Here is a 25,582-nt window from a genome sequence, read left to right as displayed (position 1 = left end):
ATTTCATAATTATTATTTATTAAAAAAAATCCAGTTAGTGCAACATTACAAACACAACAACCTCTGCCATTTAGACCTGTTTACTGAAGAATGACAAAAAAAAACATCTCGTCATTATTGAGGACAAATAAAGATCCTTAGCACATATTCTTTCTTGTCGTCTAAAATTTTCCTGTAATCATTTCATCAAGATAAAATGCTTAAATTGAAGGCGTATACTGGCCTTCTACCTAAAATGGTTTAATCTAAATCACAAATATCCTATGCTATCCAGCGTAAAGAAAGAGTTACCTCATTTACACACAACATTGTTGCAAAGCAGACGTAGTTTGTTTATTGCGTCATGCTTTATAAATTTATCCAGGCATGTAATGAATAATATGACAATTTTTACAATGCCACTTTTGAAGGCTGTTGGTGAGGCACAAATGTTGATGCTGCATTCTGCAGGACAAATTGCAAAACACCCCTCAGTTCCCAGGCACAACGTCACCACGTCCTGGCGTGCTCTGGTCAAATTGAGTGTTTTGTTGCCTTTGAGGACTTTAGACGCTTATGCCATGACACATATTTTTGCATAGCATTTAAACGAAATTGCTTGATTCTGACTATTTCTGCTATGCACGATCAAAATGCAACCGACATGGCTGAAGACAATAGCGACAAAACAGCAAGAGGCTGTCGGTGACCGGTTAAAAGAGGACATTCCGATATTCTTTCCCCGTACGTGAAGGCATCACCATTATTTTGCGTATCCTGTGTGATTTCGACGAAGACCACCATGGTGTTGTGATGAGTTTGGATGCTAAATTCACACCGGACTCCGCAGTTGGGCAGGGTTATCTGTGGCGGTTTCCCCACAGTTTCAGCGTATTTCATGAAGACGACGCAGGACAATTTAGGACGCCACTTAATGATGGGAAGGGGCATCTTCTGGAGACAGGTCGGGAGTGACGGAGCGCAGCTGGTCGGCACCACCGCAGGACCTGGTAAACACACGACGGTCTCATGTTGTGCGTCATGGTCGAGTCCCGTGTGGTCGGAACGCCAATATTAACGCCTACTGTAGCAACTATACATCTGGGCTCAGAGCAGGTGGGCAGGAGATGTGCAGAGACGGCGCGCTGCACCAAATAATCCGCTGCTTGAGCGAAGGAGGATAGTCCTTCATTAAAACCCTCGCCAGGAAGAACACCAACTATTTGTTTGTTGTTGTTGTTGTTTTGTTTTTGCCGGACATAGCTGCGATATTCGCTTCTGCAGCGTTCTCTTCCTTCCGTCAGTCACTTTGCAGAAATGTCCTTCGCAATGGAGGATAATTTGGAGTTGGGGTGGGTTGCCGTCCGCCCGAATGCGTTCGAGGAGAAGGAAAGACACAAATTTGTTTTTATAGTGGCCTGGAATGAAGTGGAGGGCAAATTTGCGATCACCTGTCACAACAGGACCGTGCAGAGGAGAAGCTTGGTCAGGGAGCCTTTGGTGCTGGATGTGGACAAAACAAAATGTCCCGACAGTCCCATCAGGGATAAAGTATCTAAGAGCCCTGCCAGAGGAGTGAGGGATGCTGAGACTAAAGGCTGCAGCTCCAGCATTAAATCCGCATCAGCAACCAGCAAAAAGCCGTCAAAATCACCAGCCTCCCCCCTTAGTCCTGATATTGAGGTCTTAAAACCATTGTCCGATGACCAGCCGTCCCCTTCACTGGACAGCTTGGACTTGGAAGAACTGGACAGTCTGAGTAGAGAGGACTGCAGCTGGGCTGGTCTCTTCTCCTTCCAGGACCTCAGGGCCGTCCACCAGCAGTTGTGCTCGGTGAATTCGGACCTGGAGCCCTGCCTCCCTGCGTTTCCTGAAGAACCAGCGGGGATGTGGACAGTCCTATTTGGCCCCGCAGAAGTAACAGAGACCGAAATGGATGAACTTTGCCACCGCTTGCAGGTGTACTTAGGTCATGCGCTCGACACATGCAGCTGGAAGATCCTCTCTCAGGTTCTTTTTACAGAAAACGACGACCCCGATGAGTACTATGAGAGTCTGAGCGAGCTGAGACAATCCGGGCACGAAGAGGCGTTGAACCGTGCAACATGGCACCTACACGAGGTGAACTTCATCCCAGCCTGATTATTGTCTGCTTTGCTTGGTGTAGTTTAATAAGCATTCCATAGTACCATAGTAGGATGACTTATTCCACTCAAGTGATCTTAAGTCTACTGAAAAGGTTCAATCCATCAATCAATATCCTGATAATCTAACATCCCTGGGAATTAGACATGAATACATGAACATGTTTCAGGGTCTTTAATCCCAAAGAAGGAAGCATGTAGTATGAGATGGTAACAGTAAATAATCCCTCTGTGGAATGTAGTCCTACTCTCATAGTCCAGCTTTAAACATTTGTTATCTGACCTGAAACAGTAGAGATAATTCCCACTGTCTACATGCTTCTGGCCTTTTAAGGAACCAGTGGCAGATAGTTGTAATATAAACAGACGATCCACCATTACAGTCAGTAAACATTGACTGTCCTTATTTATTCCACTGCTGCTTAATTGTATTTTTAGTATGTGCTAATGTACTGGTAAAATGATATATACTGGGCTTTACACACGCACATACACACACTCCCTCACACACAGACACAGTGGCCTATTGATCCTCTCACTCCATTCGAGCCCAGAGTTAATGGCTATTTTTGTGGCCTGCAGGATTGTACAGACCAGCAAAAATGTGTGTATTGATCCTGTTCCCCACAGCTGAAAAGACTGTGCTCAACCATCTGTAGGGAGACGAGTTATGTTTACTCCTTTCATCCAACCAGAGCATCTAGTGGTCCATGATTTGGTTTATCAGTCACTGTTATTCAACTCTAACTTTGTATCGCAGTTGGTTGCTACTGTTACTCACCGTGTTGTAGTATTCATCTCCTCTCTGTATCTTTTGACACAGCTGCTGGAGAAGCACAAGACAACGGACAGCATGGTGGAGCTGCTGCAGCTGTACGAGGAGGAGGACCAGGCTTATGGTGGCCTGCTGGAGGCCTCCACACAGCTGTACCAGTACCTGCTGCAGCCGTTCAGAGACATGAGAGAGCTGGCCATGCTACGCAGACAGCAGATAAAGGTAAAAACAAAGAAAAGAGGAGCAAATAATTTGATTATCTTATGTGTCTGGGTCAAGGTTAGCAAAAAAATGAGAAGAGAGTGGTAATTTGTCTTTTTCAGTAAGAGAGGAAACAGGCTGGTTGTTATAAAATTGACAATGTCTTGGCGCATTTAAATTTAGCTCTCTGACTCACACAGTGCACATCAGTATAATAAGGTTCCAGTTACTATGCAGCACTCATCAATAGAGCAGGCTGGGTGGAAAGATCTTCCTGGCTGTCTTCCTGTCCCTGTTCACAATGGCTGGAACATTTTTGGATGGCGGAGGTTGGAAGCTGAGTGGCTTTACATACCTCTGCTGGACAGGAGCGTCACCATCTCCAGTTTCCTGCATTCTCACATGAACATGAATTAGTCATGCATGTGGCCCTCTAAAGTTCCTGCGCTGGGTCTACCAGGCCTGCAGGACACAGAGCATCATGACAGAACACCGCAGGGCATTTTAAGAAACTGTGGGTTAGATACAAGTGCAATAGACAGTAAAAGAAGGAAAACCTTAAACATTCTCTCTTTTTTACCCACTTGCTTCACTTTTAGCGCTCTCGCGCTGAAAATGTCATGCGATAACCTTTCATTTTGCACTGACACGGGATGAACTGGAAGATAATAAGAGGCCCTCTATCAGTGACAGGATGTAACTGAGTACAACCCTTTGATACGGTTGGATGAATAGGAACACTGGGACAAGATGAGGGATCTGATGTACACTTTCTTAACACTTATCAAATCACAAATTAAGTTTTACAGGGTAAACAACTGACCTGAATTGATTTAATTGCAGTGAGAATTAAGTCATTATGTAACAAGATGGTTCACCTCTTTATAGAAGTGTAATGCTATAGACAAGAGCCCGATTCTGTTGTCATTACAATTCATTTCCATTCTTTTTTTATTTGTAATTGCAAAATTAGCAGGTTCCACCGAGATTTGAACTCGGATCGCTGGATTCAGAGTCCAGAGTGCTAACCATTACACCATGGAACCCCTCATGGTGCTGGGATGGAACTGACACGCCTTGAACTCACACTTCCTGTTATTTATAGCCTAGACCACATGACTTTCTGTTTCAAAGCTGTCTGTCATTACAACCTCCCTAAAGAATGTCCGTTTCAACTCCACGTAATCTCTTGTGTGTTATCGTATTAGTTTGTGTTTATCACACTGATAATGGAAAGTGACACAATTCTGAGATATATAGGGGATTACTGGATATAGCTCAATTTATGGGATGTGCAAGGAGGCCACAAACATCTAAAGAATCAGCTCCTTCAAAGTGCGAAACGTCAGCGCTGAATTAGAAACAGAAATGAATTAGAAATGTGTCAAGGCTACATATGCATTCAATTCTCTCCTAACTTTTATAGCATGCTCTGATCTGCATCACTCATCTTGTACAGAAGTATGTAAATTTGAATGTGGGTGAGACTTTTCTGACCTAACCAGTTTTTCAGAGCCTGGAGCAACTTAAACCATTCCTTCATTCACAGCGCACTGAATTCTACTCTGCAGCGATGCGTCCCTGAAAGATTTCCCTCATAGTAAAGCCATTTTAAAGAATGTTTATTATATTATATTTATTACTTTGTTTGAGCTGCTGGTTTTTACCGTCTCCTAAAATATCCTCATCAGATTTCCTTGGAGAACGACTACCTGGGCCCAAGGCGGATTGAAACGCTCAAAAAGGAGGACTTTGACTGGCAGAAGAAAGCTCAGGAGGCAGTCCTCAATATCCAGGAGTTTACTGTAAAATACTTTGAGATCACTGCAAAAGCTCAGAAAGGTATTTCATTTATCATCTCCCCTGTGGGGGACAGATCAACAATGCAGTATAGGAATGCACACGTGCAGCATCAGACAGTGGCCCACTATTGACCCTAGTGTGATTTTAGACTAATGTGATTTGGTCTTCATGAAGCTGTGCAGACAGATTTGCTTTCAGAGTAATAGCTGCACAACAAGGGCAGCCAATTGATCCAAGGGCTCTGCCAGCAGATCGTCAATGCGCAGAGTTACTCCTGCACAGGCCTCTGCTCATTCATCCACTTCATCCAAACAAGACACGTTCTAAAGGGAAACCCGACAATTACAGCCGTTCACCTGAGGATGGAAATCAAAATAAACCTCCAAAACTATAAGTCAACTCCATCAACAGACCTCTTTGTGAATGATTTTATATGGAAATTTTTAACATATCCATATAATTCTTATTGGGATTCCAGAATTCACATCATTCAAAACTATGGGAGGATCGAATGTAACCCTGAAAGAAGGCAAACATCTTAGTGAATTTAAAAAAATGGATATTTATAAATATATATATAAATGGAATATTTGGGGAAAACATGTCTGAAGAAAAAGAGTTTAAAATTGAACGGGTAAAACCAAGATACAATGCTCACAATCTGCCAATAGATGTCGCTCTGTGCACGCAGAATAAAAGTCCTGTGTGCTTAAAGTCGACAACAAACGAATTGTGTCCGTGGTCAGTGATTTTTACCTTCAATCAATTTCTTCTGCTTGTGTTTGTGCAGGCGTGTACGAGCGCATGAAGGTGGACCAGCGTAAGTTTGGCAAATCGTCGTGGACAGCGGCCGTGGAGCGCATGGAGCGACTCCGCTATTCCGTCGCGAAGGAAACGCTGCAGCTGCAGAGAGCCAGGGAGATCTGTCTGGACCAGAGGAAACACGCGCTTCGAGAGCAGGTGTGGCCGAAGGCGTCATAGCAAACAGTCGTACACAAACGCAGTTTCCTGTTGACTTCTTCCCGTCTGGTCCTCTCAGATGCAGAGTCTGTGTAGCAGTGAGGACGCGATGGCCCTCTTAGACCTCATGGAATCGCAGTATTATGAGCTGCAGCTGCAGCTGTACGACATCCAGGCAGAAATCCTGCAGTGTGAAGAGCTTCTCCTCGCTGCTCAGCTCGACAGCATCCACAGGCAGATCTTGGGTACTTTAACATAAGTTCAGAGATAACGTAAGATAAAACCTATTAAAGTGTATCGTCCTCATCTTTGAGGGAGTTTTGACAGGTCGCACAAATATCACTCCTTCCATTACAAATGTGCACTGTTTTTCTTGTGTGTCTGTGCACGTGTGTGCACGTGCGTGCATTTGCAGAGCGCCAGGACGAGGTAGTCTACTATGACACCTTTGAAAGCGCAGATTACATAACAGAGGAGGACGCCGAAGAGAGGGAGGAGCTCCGCAGACTTCAGGCCGGCGCTCGACAGCTGGAGGCAAGAAGAGGGCGCATCATTGCCAAGCGCTCCTATCTGAGGAACAAGAAGGTAAAATTTCATTTCGACACATTTCACACCCCTTTGCGTTGTTGGAATTTGGCGATGCTTCACAGATCACTGCCTCTGTTCCGCTCCTGCAGGAGGTCTGCGTGTCCAACCACACTCAGAAAGAGCAGAAACGTCAAAGCGTCCACCAGGGCTCCATATCCCAGCAACTGCTCCAGGTAGAGGGTTCCTTAGAATGATGCGACCGCGTGCCTGAATGCTTTACCTCTGTGACTCACTCCGGCCATGAATTCAAACCTTTTCAGATGAAAAATGAGGAGGAGGATGAAGCCAGAAAAAATAGCAGAGTCAGTCAGGAGAGACAAAGAACTTTGGACAGACTTCGGACTTTTAAACAGGTAAGTGGCCTCCTATTAATGTAAGGATTATTATTATTATTGGTAGTAGTTTGTGCTTTCAGTATGATTATTATTACTGGCTACTGTCGCCCACTCTGCACTTTTCTCCAGCGGTATCCAGGTCAGGTGATTCTGAAGTCCACTCGGCTGCGCTCCTCCCACACCAGGAGAAGAGACCACGGAAGGAGCGTCCAAATCGGTGGTGCGACGGAGGACTGTGTGGACGCGGCTCGTGTCCAGCTGCAGGGCCCGCCGCTGTGTCTTAGTACGAGCGTACAGACGGAGCCCAGCACCACGCTCACCACTCAGCCTGTCACATCTCGCGCAGCGTCTCTTCCTCCCCTGCCGGTACCAAGTCCTGCTGACTCCTCCTGCTCTCCGTGCTCGCTCTCCTCGCTCCTGGGTTCCCCCATCTCACCGCCTCCCCCACCTCCGCCACCACCTCCTTTACCTATAAAGGAAGACGTGTCTCCAGCCACGAAACCACCTCAGTGGGGCAAGAAAGGAGAGAGGAAGAATGCTTCCGGAGATGTCCCCCTCTCCCCACTTGGTCCATTTATCCCCCGCTTCTTTGACAGCAGTCAGCTGGTTAGCGCCCGGAAAAAGCTGAGGAAGACCCCAGAGTTTGACTCAAGTAGTAGAAGAGGTAAAGGATCCGTTTGGGGAAGGGGAACTCTGTGACTTTATTAGCCCGTGACTTTATTAAAAGGCTTTTTTTCCCTCTCTGATCCAGTGAGCTCCCCCATGGACGAGGTTCTAGCCTCCCTAAAAAGAGGCAGCTTTCACCTGAGAAAAGTGGAACAGAGGGCCCTCCCCCCTGCGAAAGGTGACGACGACCCCAACAGCATCTTGGTTCAGATACGTAAGGGGGTCAAACTACGGCGCGTCCCTAGGAAGGAGAAAAAGGACCACGCCGACCTCCTGACCTCCGCTGACGCCCTGACCAGGAGCATCCACGAGGCCCTGCGTCGCATCAAGGAGGCGTCACCCGAGTCTGACTCGGAAGACGAGGGGCCAGCTGGTCCAGACTGGGACAGCTAGTCCACACGGCTCGATCACAACAGATAAAACACCGATGCCGCCACTCCTCACGGCACTTCACACACCCTCCTGTGCTGCTCTGCGGTGAACTTTACAGACGAGAACCAAGCACACCATTATTCTCCCGCTGTCGAGCACAAACATCCGCCCAAGGACAACTGTCCTGACATGAGTCCTGACAAGCATCAACAGTATCACCAAATTCACCAAGTCTGTGTCCAGTCTCTCCACTTGTCACTCCATTCTTCACCACCAAGGAGAATATTTGTGTTTTTATTTGTACTTCTGTAGATTTAGTGCATCCATGCTTGTCCCCCCCATTATTAGGGAGCTACCCAGAGCTACTCATAACACATTTATCGCAAGAAACAAAACATTTAATATACATATGATACACTTATGAATGGTTTATCATCTAGGGCTGTGCGTGCCACTATAAATCCCAAATGAAGATCCCAGAGGGAGTGGATTGACAGGCCAGCTTGTAAACCATTACACCATCATCCATACTGGTGATACTCTGGGTGTGATAGCATCCTGCCGTCATGGCTGTCCTCCACTCATGTCCTCTGCCGTCTGTTCCCGCCCCGCCTGGTGGCCGCAGAGGTTTATTATGTGGCGCCACGTCTCAGCATCTCTGAGTACCAGCTCGCGTTGGAGTGTTTCTTTAAGAGGATGGAGATGGCGTCAGCACTCGTGATCTCTGTGTTTCAAGTGTGGGCTGACTTGGTCGGTGATTCCCAAACTTTTAATGTGGGAAAGTCACGGCCACGGTTGTTTGAACGATGGCTGATTAGGGGGAGGCGTGAATCTCTCGGCACTATAGGGAGCCTCCGTGGGCGCTGGTGATTGATGCGGTGTCCTCTGCCATCTTTTTCACTCTCTCTCCTCTGCACTCTGCATCACCCGGTGGGCAGAAACACGCAGCAGGAGGCCGGTTATTCAGCGAGCGTGCCCGCGCACGCACGAACCCACAGCCTCACCTCACTGGTCCCCACTTTACACCCAAACAAACCCAAAAAGGGGACTATAGATGCTAAGCTAAGAACTGGGAAACATGTACTCTGTTTTAAAAGCAGCCATGCAAAGATGTTTTTCCCTCTTTCTTGTCTTTCTTGTCAATACAGACAAATACAAAAAGGGGAAACAAATGGGTGATGATGGCAATTCCTAATAATGAGGACTGCCACAGGTAGCGCCACCCTCATTTATTGAAATCTCTTTATTTACACGATCCCCCCAGTATTTGAATAAAGCCTCATGCAAATAACTCAGAAGTTGTCTCACTGTGTTTTTTAAAAAAAGGACAAAAGCACTTTGCTCGCTCTGAATTTCGCTCTGTGTATTGAAATATAAAACAGTATTCTTCAGTGCAGAGGTGAATTATGAGTCTAGAAGTTTTCATCATCAAAGAATTTAATTTGACTGAAGCACCAGCAAAGTTTTTCGTTTTTTCACCAGGATTCAGGAGATCCTTCCACTTGCAAACACACAATTCTCACGAATCAAATACCACGTTAGCCTGAGGTACCTCTTTAATATCATAAGTTCAAAATTACTTTTAAATATTCAAAAATATTGCCAGTATTCTCATACCTCTAGATACAATTATAATACCTATATTTAATTAGCATAAATTACAAAACAGGAGAATGAAAAGCCTCTTATCCACTACTGTACAAAGGCAATCGTCAACAATAGCATATCAAGACAGTCTCACTCCGCCATTCGAGTGTCAAAGTAAAACCAAAAGGAAAAAAGAGAGTCACCTTTACCTTTGCATTGGTTTTATTCCAGTGTATTAACCTGTGTAAATAACTGAAATGTTAATTAATTTACACTGTGCTAGTAGTGGATGTAAATCTCTATATAGTGTATATAATTACAAAAGTGTTCTATCTATGTGCAAATGGGGTGCTCAACTAAAGAAAACCATTTTCTTTCGAGATTATTATACTTGTATGAACTTTAGGGGTTTGAAAAAGAGTTTTGTTTGGATGCAGTTTTGGATTACATGAGCTGCTTTACACATACAGTGGTCAAAAAATGTCTTTTGTGTGGGTTTAATGGTTTGAATATAAGGTTTTTAGGGGGTTTTGTGTTGCCTGTCTACATACCAGATAATCTGTAACAACTCTAATAGTTCTCATGGGTTAATACACAACAATAAGCCTCTGCATTTGCGTAATGGCCTTTACAGCGCAGGTCCTGCTGTTCTTCCCTAAGTCTTCCATCAAGCGTTACAGGACAGAGACCGGTTGCAGTTAAATAGTCGACCTGCAAATCTGTGGTTAGCTTCACTGACAGTTGGAGATTTCTGAGCATGGAGAGAACGCCACGAGCCCTTCAACGTCTTCCGCACAGGGCTGCCACACAGGTTAGCGGTCAACAGCGGCACGCTTTCTGCTAAATAAGGGGCGGGGGTGGTGGGATCAGGTGTGAGTGGCCTGTCTGCAGGAGTCCGCTGAGTAGAGTACCTGATAGAGACGTCGTACCGAGCCTGCCTGGAACCGTTCGATGCGTGTGTCGGCCGGAACCGGGATCTTCCTCTCACAGCAAGCACAAAACACTCACACACATTATATACAGACACGTATCCATGTATATGTGCTTTGAAGGCACATGCTATACATAAGGTCAGGCCTTGTCCTGGGAAACGCACCACTCTGACTTAGGCAGGAAGACAGGTCAGCTGTCTGTGAAGGTGGAAGCAGTCTGGATACGGGAAGTCTCGCGTCCCAACTATAATGAAGACAAGCGGCCTGTAGAATTTCTATGTGGCGTGAACAATTCATCTGGAAGATTCAAAATGTGTCAATCGGGTCGAGATTGAAATGTGGTTGTGAAGGACTTTTGTTTTAGGGAAGTCAAGTGAATGTCATTTCCTGGACAGCCTCCTCGCGTCCTCGGCAGCAGGGCGGCGGCAGTCCCGCCGCCACAGACCGTTAGGTAAGACCCGTTCATTGGGAGGTTCTCTGTCTCCTCTGATAGTTCCCATTTCCGCTGATCAGAACTTCTCTGTGTAAGTCACTTTGGATCAAAGCATCTGCTAGTTACAGGAAAATAATTAGGGCAGATTTGGCAGCTTTGGCAGAGTTCTCTGAGGCTTAACAGCAAATATGTCCACACGACTTGCCTCATTTCCTTCTGGGGACAGTTACGGAGGAAGAAAGGAGGGCATGTGTCTGGGATTTTGGGAGGCTGTGAGCTATGTTGCAGCCCATTACTCAAACAGCAGGTGGCACTGACGCACAGGTTCCCAGTTAACCCTTTGTGAGCGTGTAGGCGGTTACGGGGCGCTAACATTGTTCCGCGATAAGCATCTTGAAACAGGACTACATTTCATCCAATATTACTCCTATCCCAGCCAATCAGAAGGCAAGATGAGGTAGCCTACATTTTAGAATTCTTTGAAAATTGGGAGTTTGATGCCTGCAAGGTTAAAAAACGGGGGATTAGCTGCCCTTTATGACCAGAATCAGAATTGGGGCAGTGTGTGTGTGTGTGTGTGTGGAGGGGGGGGGTGGAGGGGGGGGGGGGGGGGGTGAGTGGCATTAGTGTTGATGGTTTTGTCTGCGTGTTTCAGTGGGGTGATGGGGGGTCATATGGCTCTGTCTGTGAGGATTAGTCAGCTCCACCTCTCTAGCTGGCCTCCTCTATGAGCCGAGCCAGGGTGTCTCTGAGCTCCGTCAGCTCAAAGATCTTGCCATCCAGCAACTCCAAAAGTGTCCGGAGACTCTTCCTGAAATTCTCCTGCTCCTCCTGGTTGTCCTCCAGCCGCTGCTCTGCCCCCGACAGCTGCTCCTCCAGCACCCGGCTGCGCAGCTCTGTCTCCTGGGGAACCGGTCACATTGCAGGAAGGTTTGTGTCATTATAAGGTGAGAAGATTCACATAGAAAAGCATTCAATCTTTGGAAAAACCCATCATTTTATTAATACACCTTAACACACACCTCAAGTTTCTGGGTTAGGGTGTCTTTCTGCTCCATCAGGTCATTCATGTTTTCCAATTCCTCTTTCAGCTTTTCCATTTCCTAAAGCGTATATAAATACAGTATAAGATGAGGCAAAATGGGGGGAGGGTATTACCGCAAGGGCAATATGCAAGTAACGCACCTCTTCTTTATCCCTTAGAGCGTTTTCGAGCTCCTCTATAGTTTGGTTGAGTTCAGTCTTCTGAGATTTGATCGCTGGGGTCTGGTTGCTCTGGCACTCGAGTTCTGTCACCTAGAAAGACAAAATGTTTGAGTTTCCCAAATGGGGCGTTTGAATCTGATCAAACGAATCGATCGCACGTGAAACAAATGAAACATCACCCTTTTGTGTAATCTCTCAGCCTCCTCCTGGTAGGCAGCCAGTTGCTGTTTCCACTGTTTGACATTGGCGGTGGACTCCAGAAGAGCTGCTGTTAACTTGGCATTGTTGCCTTTCAGTGCCTCCAGCTCGGCCTCCCAATGTTTTGTCATGGTGGGGCTGCAACAGGGACACACCAGCATATCACAACAAGTACTGGTCCCAATGCCTAAATCAATACTTTTCCTTTGCTCCAGCACTTAAATTAAAACTATGGAGGCCACTCAAATTGTCTGTGGAAGCAGCTGTGACCACACAGGTTGTAAACTGGAATTATATCCCCGACTGTCTGGAGCCTAATCTGATCCCTTTGATACTTACACATGAGTAGATAAAAGAGAGATATAGTAGAAGAGATTGAATTTTCATTACACAAGGGCATTCAAACGTGGAAACGGTTGGCAGAAGACAAATATGTATATGTGGCCGGGGCAATTACAGGAAACATACAATAAAATACAATAATCCAGGATGCATGGATATTTCCATAGAGACAGGGGAGTTGAAGACAATCTAGTAAATACTAGTTTCTGCTTAAATGCATGAAAAGATGGGAAGGTTGATCATTTGAGAGCATTTTGTGGAGGGTTCCAGTCATTTGCTGCAGCAAAGCGAAAGAGATTTTGACCAAAGGCAATGTGGGCCTTCGTCACAGAGAGTGTAACGAGATCCTTGGACCCATAAAACGTGTGGAAAATTCAAAAAGCTACACCCACCCACCTTCGTTATACTGGTCACATAATGTAATGAAAATGATTTATTCCATCGTACTAGGAAACAAATAAAGAACACTGAGCATGCTCGGGGAGGGAACAGGCTGCGTATGACCCACAATGACGCTTTCACTTTTGATCCACCCCCTCACCGATCGATCGCGTATCTACTCTCGCGCACCACTATGCTATAACAGCCGCTCTGTGAAGTGAACACGAGAAAGCCCAGATCTAATTCACACAGGTCTCCCACGGCGCCCTCGCCTCTTACACAACAGCCACCCCCTCTGTGAGTGCAAGTGTGTCTGCTAGAGTGACGCATAGCGAGGAGGGAGACGACACTTCATCCTACACAGGCACATAAAACCTGACACACAACCACGCACACACACACACGAAGCAGCGCTGTCGCCACAGTACGTAGCCCCGCTGATGTATAAACCCCGCACGCCAGCTCGGCGAGCAGGAGAGCGAGCGAGACGCCAGGATGTGAAGACGGAGAAAGCGCAGGGCAGCGAACGGCGTGAGAGAGAGAGAAAGCCCGTGAGTTGTTGTGACACTGATGTTTTGTCTCCATTGAATGACCTTTCTGAAAGGCTCCACCAGAGCGCCTGGACGCCGTCCCGGCTGGACGAGCAGAGCTGAACGTGTGCGAGAGGCGAGGGGTAAGTTTGCTGCTGCCGTGTCACCGGACTGCACCGGCGATGCTGACTGGGAATTACTGCCTCAATTTCTCTTAGTTAGAGACGATCTAGAGTTGCCGAGGATTATATACGCTTGTCACGCAGGAGCCGAAATTACCGAGGTGACAATGTTGTGAGGTTAAAGGTGAGGTAGTGGTGTTTATACCAGCTTGGATTATTTGATTTAAAAACTGCAGTTTGACATCTCTAGAAGTCTTTTTTTTTTTTTTAAGTTAGGCTTATCTTTTGAATCAGAAGTATGTGTGGGGATTCAAGTGGATGGGGGACTTGGACATGTTCTCTGTTCGACATCATGGCCGGAAAACACCTGGCTCTTCTGGTTTTTCTGTGGTTTTACGACTTCACAGCCATATTTTTCTTTCTTCTAGTCTCAATAAAGCTACTGAGCATGAAACAAAACCAAAGGTTTTGCCATCTTGTGTGTGTGTATGTGTGCGCTACGTTCTTTCTCGCTCAAAGCACTTCACAGAAAACATGGAGCCAGACCAGTTGCCATGGCAGCACTGTAGGAACAGATGATGTCGCCCAGGTTCACACAAGTCAACCGCATCCCCACTGACAGATGCCCTTAACCTCTAACACAAGAAGAGCGGGCTTATTAACAGAACAGCGGCGTGCGGTTAGCGCTGTTGCCTCACAGCAGGACATTTCAGAGTGCCGGTGTCAATTTTTGCAAGTTCTTTCTGTGTCAGAGGCTTCCTTCAGCTCTGGTTTGCAAGCGCCATCACAAATATGCTTAGTTTTCACTTTCCGTTGCACTCGAGTGTGTAAACATTCCCATCTACAGAAGATAAACGCAGAAGCCAACGTTTCACGAGACGCGCCCTACACATCCTACAGCCGACGCAATTCCAAGAAATGTCCTCCTATGTTCAAAAAATCATTCACAAAGACAAGTGCAAGCCTGCCAAACACACCCACCTAGTACAGCTCTGCACAGAGCTCCATCCCATCTTATCTCTGCCCTCTACGCCCACAAGTCTGCCTACACAAAGCAGCAGTGTTGCACGCACACCACAGTATGAACATCTACTACAATTCAGGGAAGAGAGGCAAGACACAAACCAAGCCCATCGCACCGGCGAGGAAAAAGCGCGCAGGTGTCAATAGACCAAACCGAAGCGGACGACTCTGTAGGACTATACATTGAAAAGGGGTGGAATAGATAAAGCTCTCTTCCTACCTATGCCTCTGAGAAAATAAGAGGCTGGCTCGTTGTGTCCTCGCTGTCATCGCCAATGCTGAGAGTCAACCCCCGTCACCCACGCATGCAGCATTAATAGACACCTCGCCAGCAATGCTGCAGCAGGCTGTGGGAGTCCTCTCTACATCCTTCTCACATCACCGCTCTGCATGCTCACATCTGCGTAGCCTCAGCTTTAGCAGCCGAGCCACTTTAAGCTCCGTTGCTCAGATAACCGAATCAAACACACAGGTCTAAAGGCGTTTGTAATGACCTTTAACACCGGGACTCCTCCCAGGCATGCATAGTTAATCAAAACAATGCAGTAATTGATTTATATTTTTAATTCTTAATTGTATACAGAGAGAAAAAAACGTGAAAGGACCAGCACAAGATTACAGAGTTTTTACAAATGAAAGGACCTAGATGTACAAGGGTGACAGTGGTAGAATAGTTCATTTCCTTTCCAGCAGAAGAAATGATCACTTTCTTAAATGAGTCAAACTGATTGTCCGTGCCCTCCTGTTCCATTTATTTAGATTTTGTGCGGCTGGTGGCTGATTCATCTACAGATTTTGAACAAAGCTCCGCTCGGTTCCTCTCTCTCTTCTCAGTTCCTGACACACGCACAGAGACAGACACATGCATCCACACAGTGTGTCAGTCTTGCTCTTTCTCTGCCTCCCACAATATGTTATATAAGTCTTACATAAATGCTTCATCCACAGCTTTTTTAAACTGATGCACCTCACCACCACACCTCTCCAAAGAGACATTACATGAGTCAAACACATTTACATATTTCCTCTTCCTCTTACACGAACCGTACATGAATCTGCATATTACAAAGGATAGCGGGTGTCCATTTAAAAAATTACCTGTGTTAGGAGAACCCAAAGAAAAGAAAAATGTGTACAGCTATAGAGATGCATGCATAGATGTCTTATTGCATCATAGTAGGCAAACATTAGATCAAAAATGCTGCATGTATACTCAACAAGCATGCTCAGTCTGGACAATAGGGACTCAACTTTCCCCATTTCTGAGAAACAAAGTTACATCTTGTGCTGAAACTCTTAAAAGAGAAAGTTTTCCGCCCGTCACATATCACATGCTCCATCTGTCGCAAGCAACGGGACACTGCTCAGCGATTAGAAACAAATGCATCAGGTTTTATGTTTTGTACAAATAAAAGACCCTCATCCCTGGAGGTGGCCTAAAATCAGGGTTTGATAATTCTGATAGGACCTGAGCTGTGATTTGGGCAGCTATGACATCGTGGTAGTCAGGACTTGTAATCGCATCGTGGTTATCAGAAAGAGCAGACGCGACAAGTCTTAAACTCTTCCCTAGAGAGGAAAAACGAGACAAGAGTGAATAGAGCGAGTTCACTATCCAGCTTCTATGGAACATGTACAGATGTTATCGCTGGTTAAGCGCGCCTGTTTTACACGCTGTCTGTGTCTACGTCCACGCCAAATATGACTGTGGGGCTTTATAGGGTCACACTGTAAATTCTGTCCTGCAGCAAACATTAACGCGCGACAGTGAACACATCGTGAGGTGAAATGTACCTGTGTGCAAATGCCAGTGCATTCTGTGCTGGTCCTGGGAGGGAGTCCGAATTGGGGGTGGTATCACAGATTTCATCAGTGCCGTTGATGTTTTCCATTGGTGGCGTCACCGGGGTCAAAGGTGATGAGAGCTCCCCTCCTGGAGACTCCTGCGTGTGCAAAAAAGGGTTGAGGAGCTCATTTCACTTTCCAACTAACATCAAAGTGTTTAAATATTTATTCACTAGGCAGTAGTCGTGATTGGAAAACAAGCTGTAATCATCAGACGTAGACGCAGTTTGTTAAGAACAGACAAGGTCACCTTCCACTTGATGCATTGGAATTGTGAGGCATATGAGCATATGGCCAGAGGGGGCAGGTTCGGATGTTAAAATTGGATATTTGTGGCATTGCCAGTAAACTATACACTCCTGGCATTTGCCAGTGTCAGACATTCAAATGAATGAATTAATAAAGCAGCACATATATATGTCAACAATATTACCCCCATAATGTTATATTGGTACCTGCTTTCCTGCCAGAATGGCCCTGACCCTTTGAGGCGTGGGCTCAACAGACCCCTGAAGGCTTGCTCTGGAGTCTGGTGCTAAATTGTTAACGGCAGGTCCTTTAAGTCCTATAAGACCAGGACTTGCTGACCACTACAGACCACTAACACACCCCCAATCTTACCCAAACAGCTGGACGTGTTTACCCCATGTTAAACTCACATAAATAACCTCACGCTTGTCCTTGTTTCCTGGTTCGAACACATCAAGAGTGTGGACAAAATGTTCACTTGTTGCCTTTACAGACGCCGCGATGAAGAGATAATAACGAAGCTGTCGCTCACATCTAGAACGCTCTTGCCCTAGAAATTAAAGCATCTTTCTTGAGAACTTGAACATACATGGAGGCCTGAAGAGACCATTATAAAATCTGCAGCAAACAAGATTAATGGTTGTCTTTATAGCCCGTGCAGACCCAGAATTATGTGAGAGACATCTCATTAAACCAAAGCTGTGCAATTCTACCAGAAGACAAGAGAGTAAACAAAAACAGGATGGGCCTTAGGGTTTCATCTGTGTATTCATTTGGATAAAATAAACTTGATTTTTCACCCCTACAGTACAATGTTCTGGGCTTCAGCCTTCAGCCATGTCCATTTGGATTCATTAAAAAAATCCCCTCCGTTGGGGCGATTCTAAAGGTGGTGCACTATTTCTCCCATGTGAGTAGCAGCATTATTAGTAATAGAGTGCCGTGCAGCAGGGGGGCTGCTCCGCTCATCTCCATAATGAACATCTGAGGACACGGAGCCTTCGAAACATCCTTTAGATTAAAGGACAAATTTCTCTTGGGGATTCTCTGCGGAAAGAAGCTAATTTTCTCAGATGCAGCTACACATGCTCTAAACACACTGTTATTGCCCCAAACAAATAAATGGGCCTCACATGTGGGATAATTAATATAACATTTATTCCTTTCCCTTTCATTGTACTTGAAGTATTTGATGGGAATTGCCCAAAAATGTGTATTGATTTCAGATGGATGGATGGATGGATGGATGGGTTTGAATTATGGGTTGATAAATACTTTTCTCTTTTTCCATTTTCTTGCTTTCTGAAGGTGACAACCTCTTGTTTGATGACGGCCTTAATCTCAAAGTGAACCCACGCCTACCCACTGTTCATTATACACAACCCGAACCTACCTGGGAGGGAGATTTGGCCATTTCCGACTTTTCCTGACTCTTCTCTTTAGCGAGTCTCGCTGCTTCCTTATACTCAGCAAACTTCTCTGCAAACTGGACACAGACGCGAACATCAGTGTGAATAATTCATACAATAATGCGGTTAATCTGTTTAGCAAGGGCTTAGGGTATGTGAATGGAAGTATGTGCTCGCTCTCTCACACACTCACACACACACTCAGATCAGCATGGAACAGGTCAACCATGAAGCCAGAGAGAGGACAAGCAGAAGCTGTTGCCAATAATGACCCAGAGCTGAACTTGAAAAAGGCCGTTACCCATAATGCTTCAGTAAGAAATACGAGCTAAATAGGTCAACATGTGTTTGTCACCTGTGTATCGCAGACATGTGTCTATATGCAGCCTTTGCATCTTAACAGTTCTGTTTCCTTCTGTTTACTCAGAATTGTATCAGCTAGTTGGTCCCCGCCTGACTTTCAGTGACAGCGAAGTTACCTCGCTGCCGCCTGGAGCAGAGGGGTGAGTTCATCTAAGGTCTTTGAGTAAACATAATACATACAGAACCGGCACACAAACTCCCTTAAGGCTATGGTTAAATGCCAGTGCTACTCCCAGTGATACAGTGTAATTCAGTACTGCAGAGGGCTGAGTGGTTAGGAAATTAAATTGACACGTCTGCTGTAGCTGGCCCGCCATTAGTGAAGTTACAAGTAATTCAATGTAATTTGTCTTTAGTGCACTATTACAGCTTTGCTATAGAGATCAAAATGCAGGAGTTTTCAGTCTACTTGCTGGAGGCGGGTCAGTACTGCAGTTATGTGTGAAGTTAATCAGATTACTTCTGCTTTAAACGGAGGAAATGTGGGAAATCATCACGGAGGCAGCATCCCAATTGGAAAAAGTTTCTTTTACTCTGTCTCAAGTTCAATCTGAAACACTTTCTGAAAACCAGATTTGGCTTGACGTTTATCTCCGATGTTCTCCCGTCATCCGCGCACGCCGATAATTTGTTGCTGTCACTGGGGACGCAAATTGAAACGTTTGTCACTTTTCATCTGTCCAGAAATCCCAATGTTACACATTATTAGCCAATTATCATGCATTTCCGCTGCTGCCGCGCTTGACCGATGCCTCTCCCACGTGTCCTGACGATCCTCCACTGTAGTAATATACATCAAGACCACCCAACAGAATTTATCTTGACGTGTTGATACAATTCAGTTGTAAAATCAGCTCTGGAAATTTCACTGTGATGTCACATCATGCCTCAGTTTTCATGAAATCAAACGGAAACGGAGCAAGCCTGTGCGGCACACGTGTGCGTGCATGTGTGCCTGTGTGTGCGTACCTTGGTTAGGTGATGCTCGGTGGAGAACCCCAGGCCGTAGACAGTGTTTGCTCGGCTGTCTGCCCACTGACCAAACTTCTGTGAGGTCTTCGTGAACGTCATGTTGGGACTGATGGTGCTGTTGATTATTGCCTGTGGGACAGCAGTAACCCACATAATACACATTAAATTAACTTTATTACTTTTACTATTGCAGTGGTTCGTGGATGTATTTCTGTGTGTGTGTGTGTGTGTGTGTGTGTGTGTGTGTGTGTGTGTGTGTGTGCGCGCGCGTGCAAGAGCCATAGGCCGGTCAGTTGAAGAGGCAAATGGATTTCAAATTAAATTTGCCTTTTGTGCATTTGGATAAAGATCTTTAATTCAAATCAGGACATTAGATGAAAATCATCTTGGTCCATCAGATGTGTGCGAGTAAGATACTGCAATATATATTAATTTGATTAAATAGGCAGTTGTGAATATTCTGTTTAATTACAACCACTTATTTATTGTACTTGGACTCGTATTGGTTAAATATGGAGTTTAATAATTCTTGTTTGGGCTAAAAATTGGCTCGGTTGCATCGGTTGACAACAAAGAAAAGTCTCTTTTTACATATACAAAAATACCAGATGGCATCTCTGCTTTATTAATGGAGAAAATGTACTAATGGAGAAGTAATTAATGGTTGATCAATTTGCAGAGTTGTGTAATGTTGGTGTGGGGGGTCGGGTTGTGATGGGGAGGTAAATCAATAAATAATGATGAGTTTGGGAAGGGTGGCGTGGAGTGATTGTGTTTTACTCAATAGTTCAAGACTGAGCACAACCCCCCCCCCCCCCCCCCCCAAAAAAAAAACCCCCACACGGAATACAAACTCCGGCTGTCTCACAAGAATATGCAGAAATATAAATATAAAGTGTTGAGTATGAAATCCAAACACAACCCAACAGGGACACACAAATACAGTAGCTGCATAAATACACGCAGTGAAACATGAGCTTGGGACGGGCTGCGACCGTGAGCTCTTTTAGAGCCCGCTCCCTGCGCCGCATTCGGCCGCAGGCTTATTAACGCTGTCGGTATTCCGTAGGACACCTCAACACCTGGAAGGCCATCTGACATGTTAATGAAGGATGTTCGATATGCAGAGAGGGAGCGTTGGCAGGTGAGCTGCTAAAATAGCACACCAACAATGAGCCGCTCACCTTGGTGCCGTCCAGGCTGATGATGCGGTAGACATTGCGCGTACTGTCGTAGAAGTAGGAGACGGTGACGGCATGCTTGCTGGTGGGCAGCCAGTTCTTCTTGGTGTTGGGATCGATCTGGAAGACGTGGGCCCTCGTGCTGTAGATGGGCTGTTCCCTAAACGGTACAAAGAAGAAGTTGTGAACCTCTTTGTGCCGCAGGATCAGCGTCTCCCCAAAACCAGCACCGGCACTGGATCTCCTGCTGCCTATGGGGGAGTCTGATTGTCCTGGCAACCTGATTACCAGCTCACCATCCTCCATGGTTAAGCCTTAGAAAGAGAGCTCCTACAGGGGGCTATGTACTCATTCTCCTATGCGCATCGTAGACAAGCTACTGAAAATGAACCTTGAATCAAACTCTTTCCAACATTTCTCCTCTAAACGTGAACCTGAACTCAACCAGCAGCTACTCCAAGCTGTCTTCCTGTGTGAGGCAGCGCCGTCTCCCAATGCTCCGATATGGGAATGCCTGCAGTGCCGAGCGAGGGTCACAGAAGGCGGGGGGAAGGAGAGAACTTAAGTCTAAATATAGACAGTTGGCCACGCTTAGCTCTCCAAAACACACCCCGTAGAGCTGCAGTGTCTACACACACACACACACACGCCCCAGCACAGGTGCACACCTTCACCGTCTGACACTGGTGTGACCGCACGTGGCTTGATGACACGAATCGATGCCGTGATCCACTCTGACCACATCGTTCCCGTTACCGTGGGAGATTAAGTAAGAGCCCACCCCCGTTTTGACCATTCAGTCACCCCTTCATCGCGTCTTATCCACCCGTCTGTCCATTCATACTCCACGATTGTGGGCATTTGGGGTAATTACTATAGTGAACACAGGCACACACACATGCACCCCCCCCCCCCCCCCCACACACACACACACACACATACACAGACAATATGAATGCAGGGTGCAGAGGGAGATATTCTGGGTTGGCAATGCTGGCAGAACAGGAGATACAGAAGTGCTTACACTGCACTGAGGGGGTGATGGGGGGACATCAAAGCCTCGCTGTATAAATGAATATTAAAATTCAGCAGCGGCACCCCTCCTGAGTGTGATTAGCCGAGACTAAGGAAAGAAAGAAAAAAGCCCAGGGAAGGGGAGAAGGGCAGACAGGAAAAAGAAAGCAGATGATGGGGGGACGTGGCGACTGTGGAAAGTCAGAGCAAATCTGGGATGATAAATGTTGCTCCACAAAGCCGCTTGTGGAGTGTTGTGTGTGAATTATCATAATCACTGACAGCAGTAGAAGTGGCAGGACTGAGTCCGACTCCCCCCCCAACCCCCAGACACACACTGCACAGCAGCGGCTTGTCCGTACGAATGTGTGCAAGAGCTGCTTGGCAACTGATATCATTTGTCGTTGCATAATTTTCGGGCGCTGTGGCAAACGCGACGGTTACAACCAACACAGTCGTGTTCTGCTTTGAATATTTACAACGTTGGCTTCGCCAGAAGAAGTTCTTCCAAAATGACACCCACGAGCTGTCAAAAAAAAAAAAAAAAAGCACCGTCGACACCTACAAGTGAACTTTCGAATGACGGCGGAGATGAAGGAATGTTATGGCGCTATCACAATCCCTTACATACTTCCATATAAATTTCCCTCATATACAGATGTTCCTTTTTTAAATTCAACATTGAGTCTGGCCTCAAGAGTCTCAGCCTGGCTTTTAGAATATGCTGATCCTTTTATACTACAGAGATGCTAGCATGCAGGTTGTCCACAATTCCAAAAAAGCAACTGCTGGTTTTACTACACAGGGTGATCTGGGGAGAAGAGGAAAAGAAGGAAGGCAAGAGCAGAAAGAGTGAGAGCAACAGTGCAATTTCAGCAGCTGATAAAGTAGGAGGGGGAAATTAACGACAGGGAAGAGGAAGAGGGAAACGGTTAGCATATAAAATGTACGACGAGACACAAAGGCGAGTGATGGAAAGCAAATGTTAAGAAAGCGCGAGAAGGCAGGCACAAATTGAGGGAGGGAGGGAGCGTGGTGAAGTGAGAGAAGAAGGGAGACATGAGGAGAGTGTGGAGGAGGTGATAAATGTAGATGAGGATGTGCGTAGAGGAGAAGATAAAGGGTCGGAGAAACTCTGAACTGCACAGCTCAGTCAAATCCGACTCCGGGAACATCACAACAAGCTGTGAAATGTCAGAAAATAACTGGCTGGTGACGATTTCCAACAATTTCTGAGGCATCGTTAGCAAAGACACAATGATAAAGAGGGAAGGAGCACTACAAATTACAATGGTGTGTTGTATCCTTTTATATATTGTTGAAAATGACCTCTTACAATGGTGGAGGTGATACTAGAAGGGTTTAATAAAGTCTTTAGATGTGCGTCTGGATTTATCCCAGCAGCCTATATAGTAACCTCACATCTATTCCTTTATTAGTGTGTATCTACCTAAGGATTTGGATTTATTGATAAAGACACGCTGAGGTCAAAAGGCAGAATTCATTTTCTACTTATTTCCACCTCAGCCCTGCAGCTGTATCTGCTACTCTGCCAGTAAGAGCCCAGTATAATTAAAACAAAGTTAAATATTATTCATCACTCTTCCTCACTCTGACAGTTGTCTTTGGTTTCAGAGCTTCTGATTAAATCTATGAAGCAGAGCAGCAAGGTGGGTCTTATTTAAAGTGGAGATTGGTCATTAAGGGGAGAGCTCCCTGTTGCTCTGTCTAGTGGGAACAGATTGGATGACCTGGAAACTCTCTCTCTCCTGCACACACACACACACACACACACTCACACACACATAGGCACACACACAGAGGGAGAAACTGAAGCCGTGCAATTATTAAATTTGCTCACAGAACTAAAAATGCACCAGTCGGGACTGTGATACGGATCTCCCCTCCTCATCCAATACTAATGCTCTTTCTGCCATTACCAGCTCTAAGTGCCGACAATAACGGGGCCGGAAGTGCGAGAAAACGAGTCTCCGTGTGCCGTGATTTCCAGATACGCAGCTAGAAAACAGGTCTGCGTCCCTTCCTCTCATCTGTGTTTGCACATATTCCAAACTGGGTGCTCTCGACTGAGTTTACAACTCGTGCAAATGCAGATCAATTGAGTCATTGAGGCGGTTGCGTAACACTAACTTAGTCACCAGTATGGCCGAGTCTGGCGGAGAGCTGAAGCTAAGTGGGAGACTGCTGAATGATGTTGCTTCCCACAATGTAGGAGGGCAGAGTGGGAGCTGCCCCCAGTGTATTTTAAATAGTTAATGCAGGAGTTTGGGCTGATGCCTCGAAACCACACCGGGCCTTGTGCCATATTGTTAAACTCCTGCTGTGCAATTAATCACAATGAGGTGTTGGAGACGGCGGCTAATGGACAACAGGCTTAGTGGGGGGCAGGGACCGCTGAGTGTGAAGTTAGGAGGGATACAGGTGAACAGTGGCCATATGCGGGCTACTGATGGAGGCTGAGGACAGACAGGGTGAAGCCACTTTCTGACACTTGCGAAGAATTGTAGCTATAATATTGCTTTCAATTCACTTATTTGTGTTTTGGATCACAGAATCGGACCAGGATGTTGGTTCCATTGGGTGCAACTGTCGCACTCTTGTAAGAAATCCTTAGGCTAAACTGCTTGTTTGCTTTAGAATTACATAACTGTCTGTAATGTAGGTGGGGAGTGGGCCTAAGCAGAAGGGCTGAGGGGCAACGAGCATCTTTGTTCACTCATTATTGTTGTAGGACGCTTTGGCTTTTGATTCCTGTTGGTGATGAAGCCAAAGAGCACTCCGGGACTCGCCGTTAGTTTGGGAATCACCGCACATTAACCCACGGCTTAATCCCAAAAGTTGGGGGACGGCATTTGCACCAGCATCTGTGTCGGCACGCTGAGGCTCGTGGGTTTGACCAGTCCGTCAATATGCAGAGAGAGTCCATGAACAAATAAAGGGATTCTATACACCCCAGAATTAAAGCTGGAGCTGAATGACATTGACCACCAGGTCTAAAACGAATCTCATGTCTGAAGGAGACGTGCGGTTCAATATACAGCCATGGATGCTGTGGGATGGTCACAACAGGGAAGTTTATACCCTCTGTGGCTGCTACAGACAAAAATGGAACTGGACAGCGGGGTGATGATGAGGGTGGTGGTGGATTTGATGAAGATGAGCACACTTACCCCATTGTTGTGGCTGACCAAAAAAAGGCGACACCTGATTGATCCTTTCCACTTGCAACTAGAAAACGAGTCTTTTGCGCGGACTGCTGCGTATGAAGGTCTCCCGGATCTCTACACGGCCGCTTCTAACGCATCACCGTCGGTGCGTCTGCAGGAATTTGATGACAAGCGCTCCATTCCCCTCCGCTGTCACCGCATGAAATCACCCACACATGTCGCTGCGCACATGACACGGAGACCGAATCTTCTCCCAGACCTTGAGCTGTGATGGCTCGGTGATGGAGAGGCAGCAGCAGCAGCGCGGTGGGAGATCCAGCACGGTGCCTGGTGGAGATCCGGCAGGCGCGCCGCTCTTGTCGCGGAAATTACAGCTCCTCACTGGAGGGGTGGAGAAGCCCTGCTGCTTGAACTGGGAAAGACAAACCTCATTTAGCCAATAGATAACGAACAGCAGCACACAGTCCACTCGCACCGCCTGCTCTCCCCCTCTCTCTCCTCTCTCATTACCATAAACTCATGCTACACCCCCACTCTTTCCACCCGTCTAACCTATTATTGCTTTTTTCCCCGCTGCTGCTCCTGCTGCACACATTCGGTATCACCAGTTACCACTTCCATGGTGAAGCTGGTATTTCATTTGGATATGATTTTTTCCCTCCTGATGGAATACCGCATCTCCCCTTTCAGAAACGTCATTTAATGTATTTTTTTCTATTGAGTCGCATGATCAAAGCAAAAAATATATCTCAACGTTCTCATGTTGCAACTACACACGGACGGA

At 46.2% G+C, this 25,582-nt stretch overlaps 2 protein-coding genes and 1 non-coding gene across 6 annotated transcripts; 1 reads left to right on the top strand and 2 right to left on the bottom strand.

Annotated features, from left to right (window-relative positions):
- Positions 1-554: 554 nt before the first annotated feature.
- On the top strand, positions 555-9,120 carry LOC101073993 (junction-mediating and -regulatory protein-like). Its single transcript, XM_029829327.1, has 10 exons — positions 555-2,100; positions 2,947-3,120; positions 4,791-4,941; positions 5,693-5,862; positions 5,942-6,107; positions 6,278-6,447; positions 6,540-6,623; positions 6,711-6,803; positions 6,915-7,449; positions 7,537-9,120. The coding sequence occupies exons 1-10, from the start codon at positions 1,297-1,299 to the stop codon at positions 7,842-7,844; spliced, it is 2,655 nt and encodes an 884-aa protein (XP_029685187.1). The 5' UTR covers positions 555-1,296; the 3' UTR covers positions 7,845-9,120.
- Positions 4,074-4,145, bottom strand: trnaq-cug (transfer RNA glutamine (anticodon CUG)). Its single transcript has one exon. It is a non-coding gene; the product is annotated as a tRNA-Gln (tRNA).
- Positions 9,121-9,242: 122 nt separating the features above from the next.
- Positions 9,243-25,572, bottom strand: homer1b (homer scaffold protein 1b). Of its 4 annotated transcripts, XM_029829329.1 has the most exons (10): positions 25,351-25,572; positions 24,802-25,210; positions 20,600-20,756; positions 19,413-19,544; positions 18,065-18,157; positions 16,372-16,520; positions 12,161-12,317; positions 11,961-12,071; positions 11,798-11,878; positions 9,243-11,678 (listed from the first exon to the last, which is right to left on the bottom strand). In XM_029829329.1, the coding sequence occupies exons 2-10, from the start codon at positions 24,804-24,806 to the stop codon at positions 11,487-11,489; spliced, it is 1,077 nt and encodes a 358-aa protein (XP_029685189.1). In that variant the 5' UTR covers positions 24,807-25,210; positions 25,351-25,572; the 3' UTR covers positions 9,243-11,486. The 4 variants fall into 4 exon arrangements, with proteins under 4 accessions (XP_029685189.1, XP_029685188.1, XP_029685190.1 ...); XM_029829328.1 differs by lacking the exon at positions 25,351-25,572 and having other exon boundaries at positions 24,802-25,332; XM_029829330.1 differs by lacking the exons at positions 24,802-25,210; positions 25,351-25,572 and adding an exon at positions 20,893-21,261.
- Between the last annotated feature and the right edge of the window lie 10 nt (positions 25,573-25,582).

This window comes from Takifugu rubripes, chromosome 21 (assembly GCF_901000725.2).
Source record: "Takifugu rubripes chromosome 21, fTakRub1.2, whole genome shotgun sequence".
NCBI lineage: Eukaryota > Metazoa > Chordata > Actinopteri > Tetraodontiformes > Tetraodontidae > Takifugu > Takifugu rubripes.
The sequence above is the reverse complement of the archived record's forward strand: the minus strand, read 5'-3'. Positions and strand labels throughout refer to the sequence as shown.

Coding starts and splice junctions, on each gene's coding strand:
- LOC101073993 (XM_029829327.1), top strand. CDS start 1,297: ATGTCCTTCGCAATGGAGGATAATTTGGAGTTGGGGTGGGTTGCCGTC. Junction 3,121..4,790: donor TACGCAGACAGCAGATAAAG/GTAAAAACAAAG, acceptor TATCCTCATCAG/ATTTCCTTGGAGAACGACTA. Junction 5,863..5,941: donor AACACGCGCTTCGAGAGCAG/GTGTGGCCGAAG, acceptor TGGTCCTCTCAG/ATGCAGAGTCTGTGTAGCAG.
- homer1b (XM_003975139.3), bottom strand. CDS start 20,902: ATGGAGGATGGTGAGCTGGTAATCAGGTTGCCAGGACAATCAGACTCC. Junction 19,545..20,599: donor TCAGCCTGGACGGCACCAAG/GTGAGCGGCTCA, acceptor GCTGTCCCACAG/GCAATAATCAACAGCACCAT. Junction 11,879..11,960: donor CTCTAAGGGATAAAGAAGAG/GTGCGTTACTTG, acceptor TATACGCTTTAG/GAAATGGAAAAGCTGAAAGA.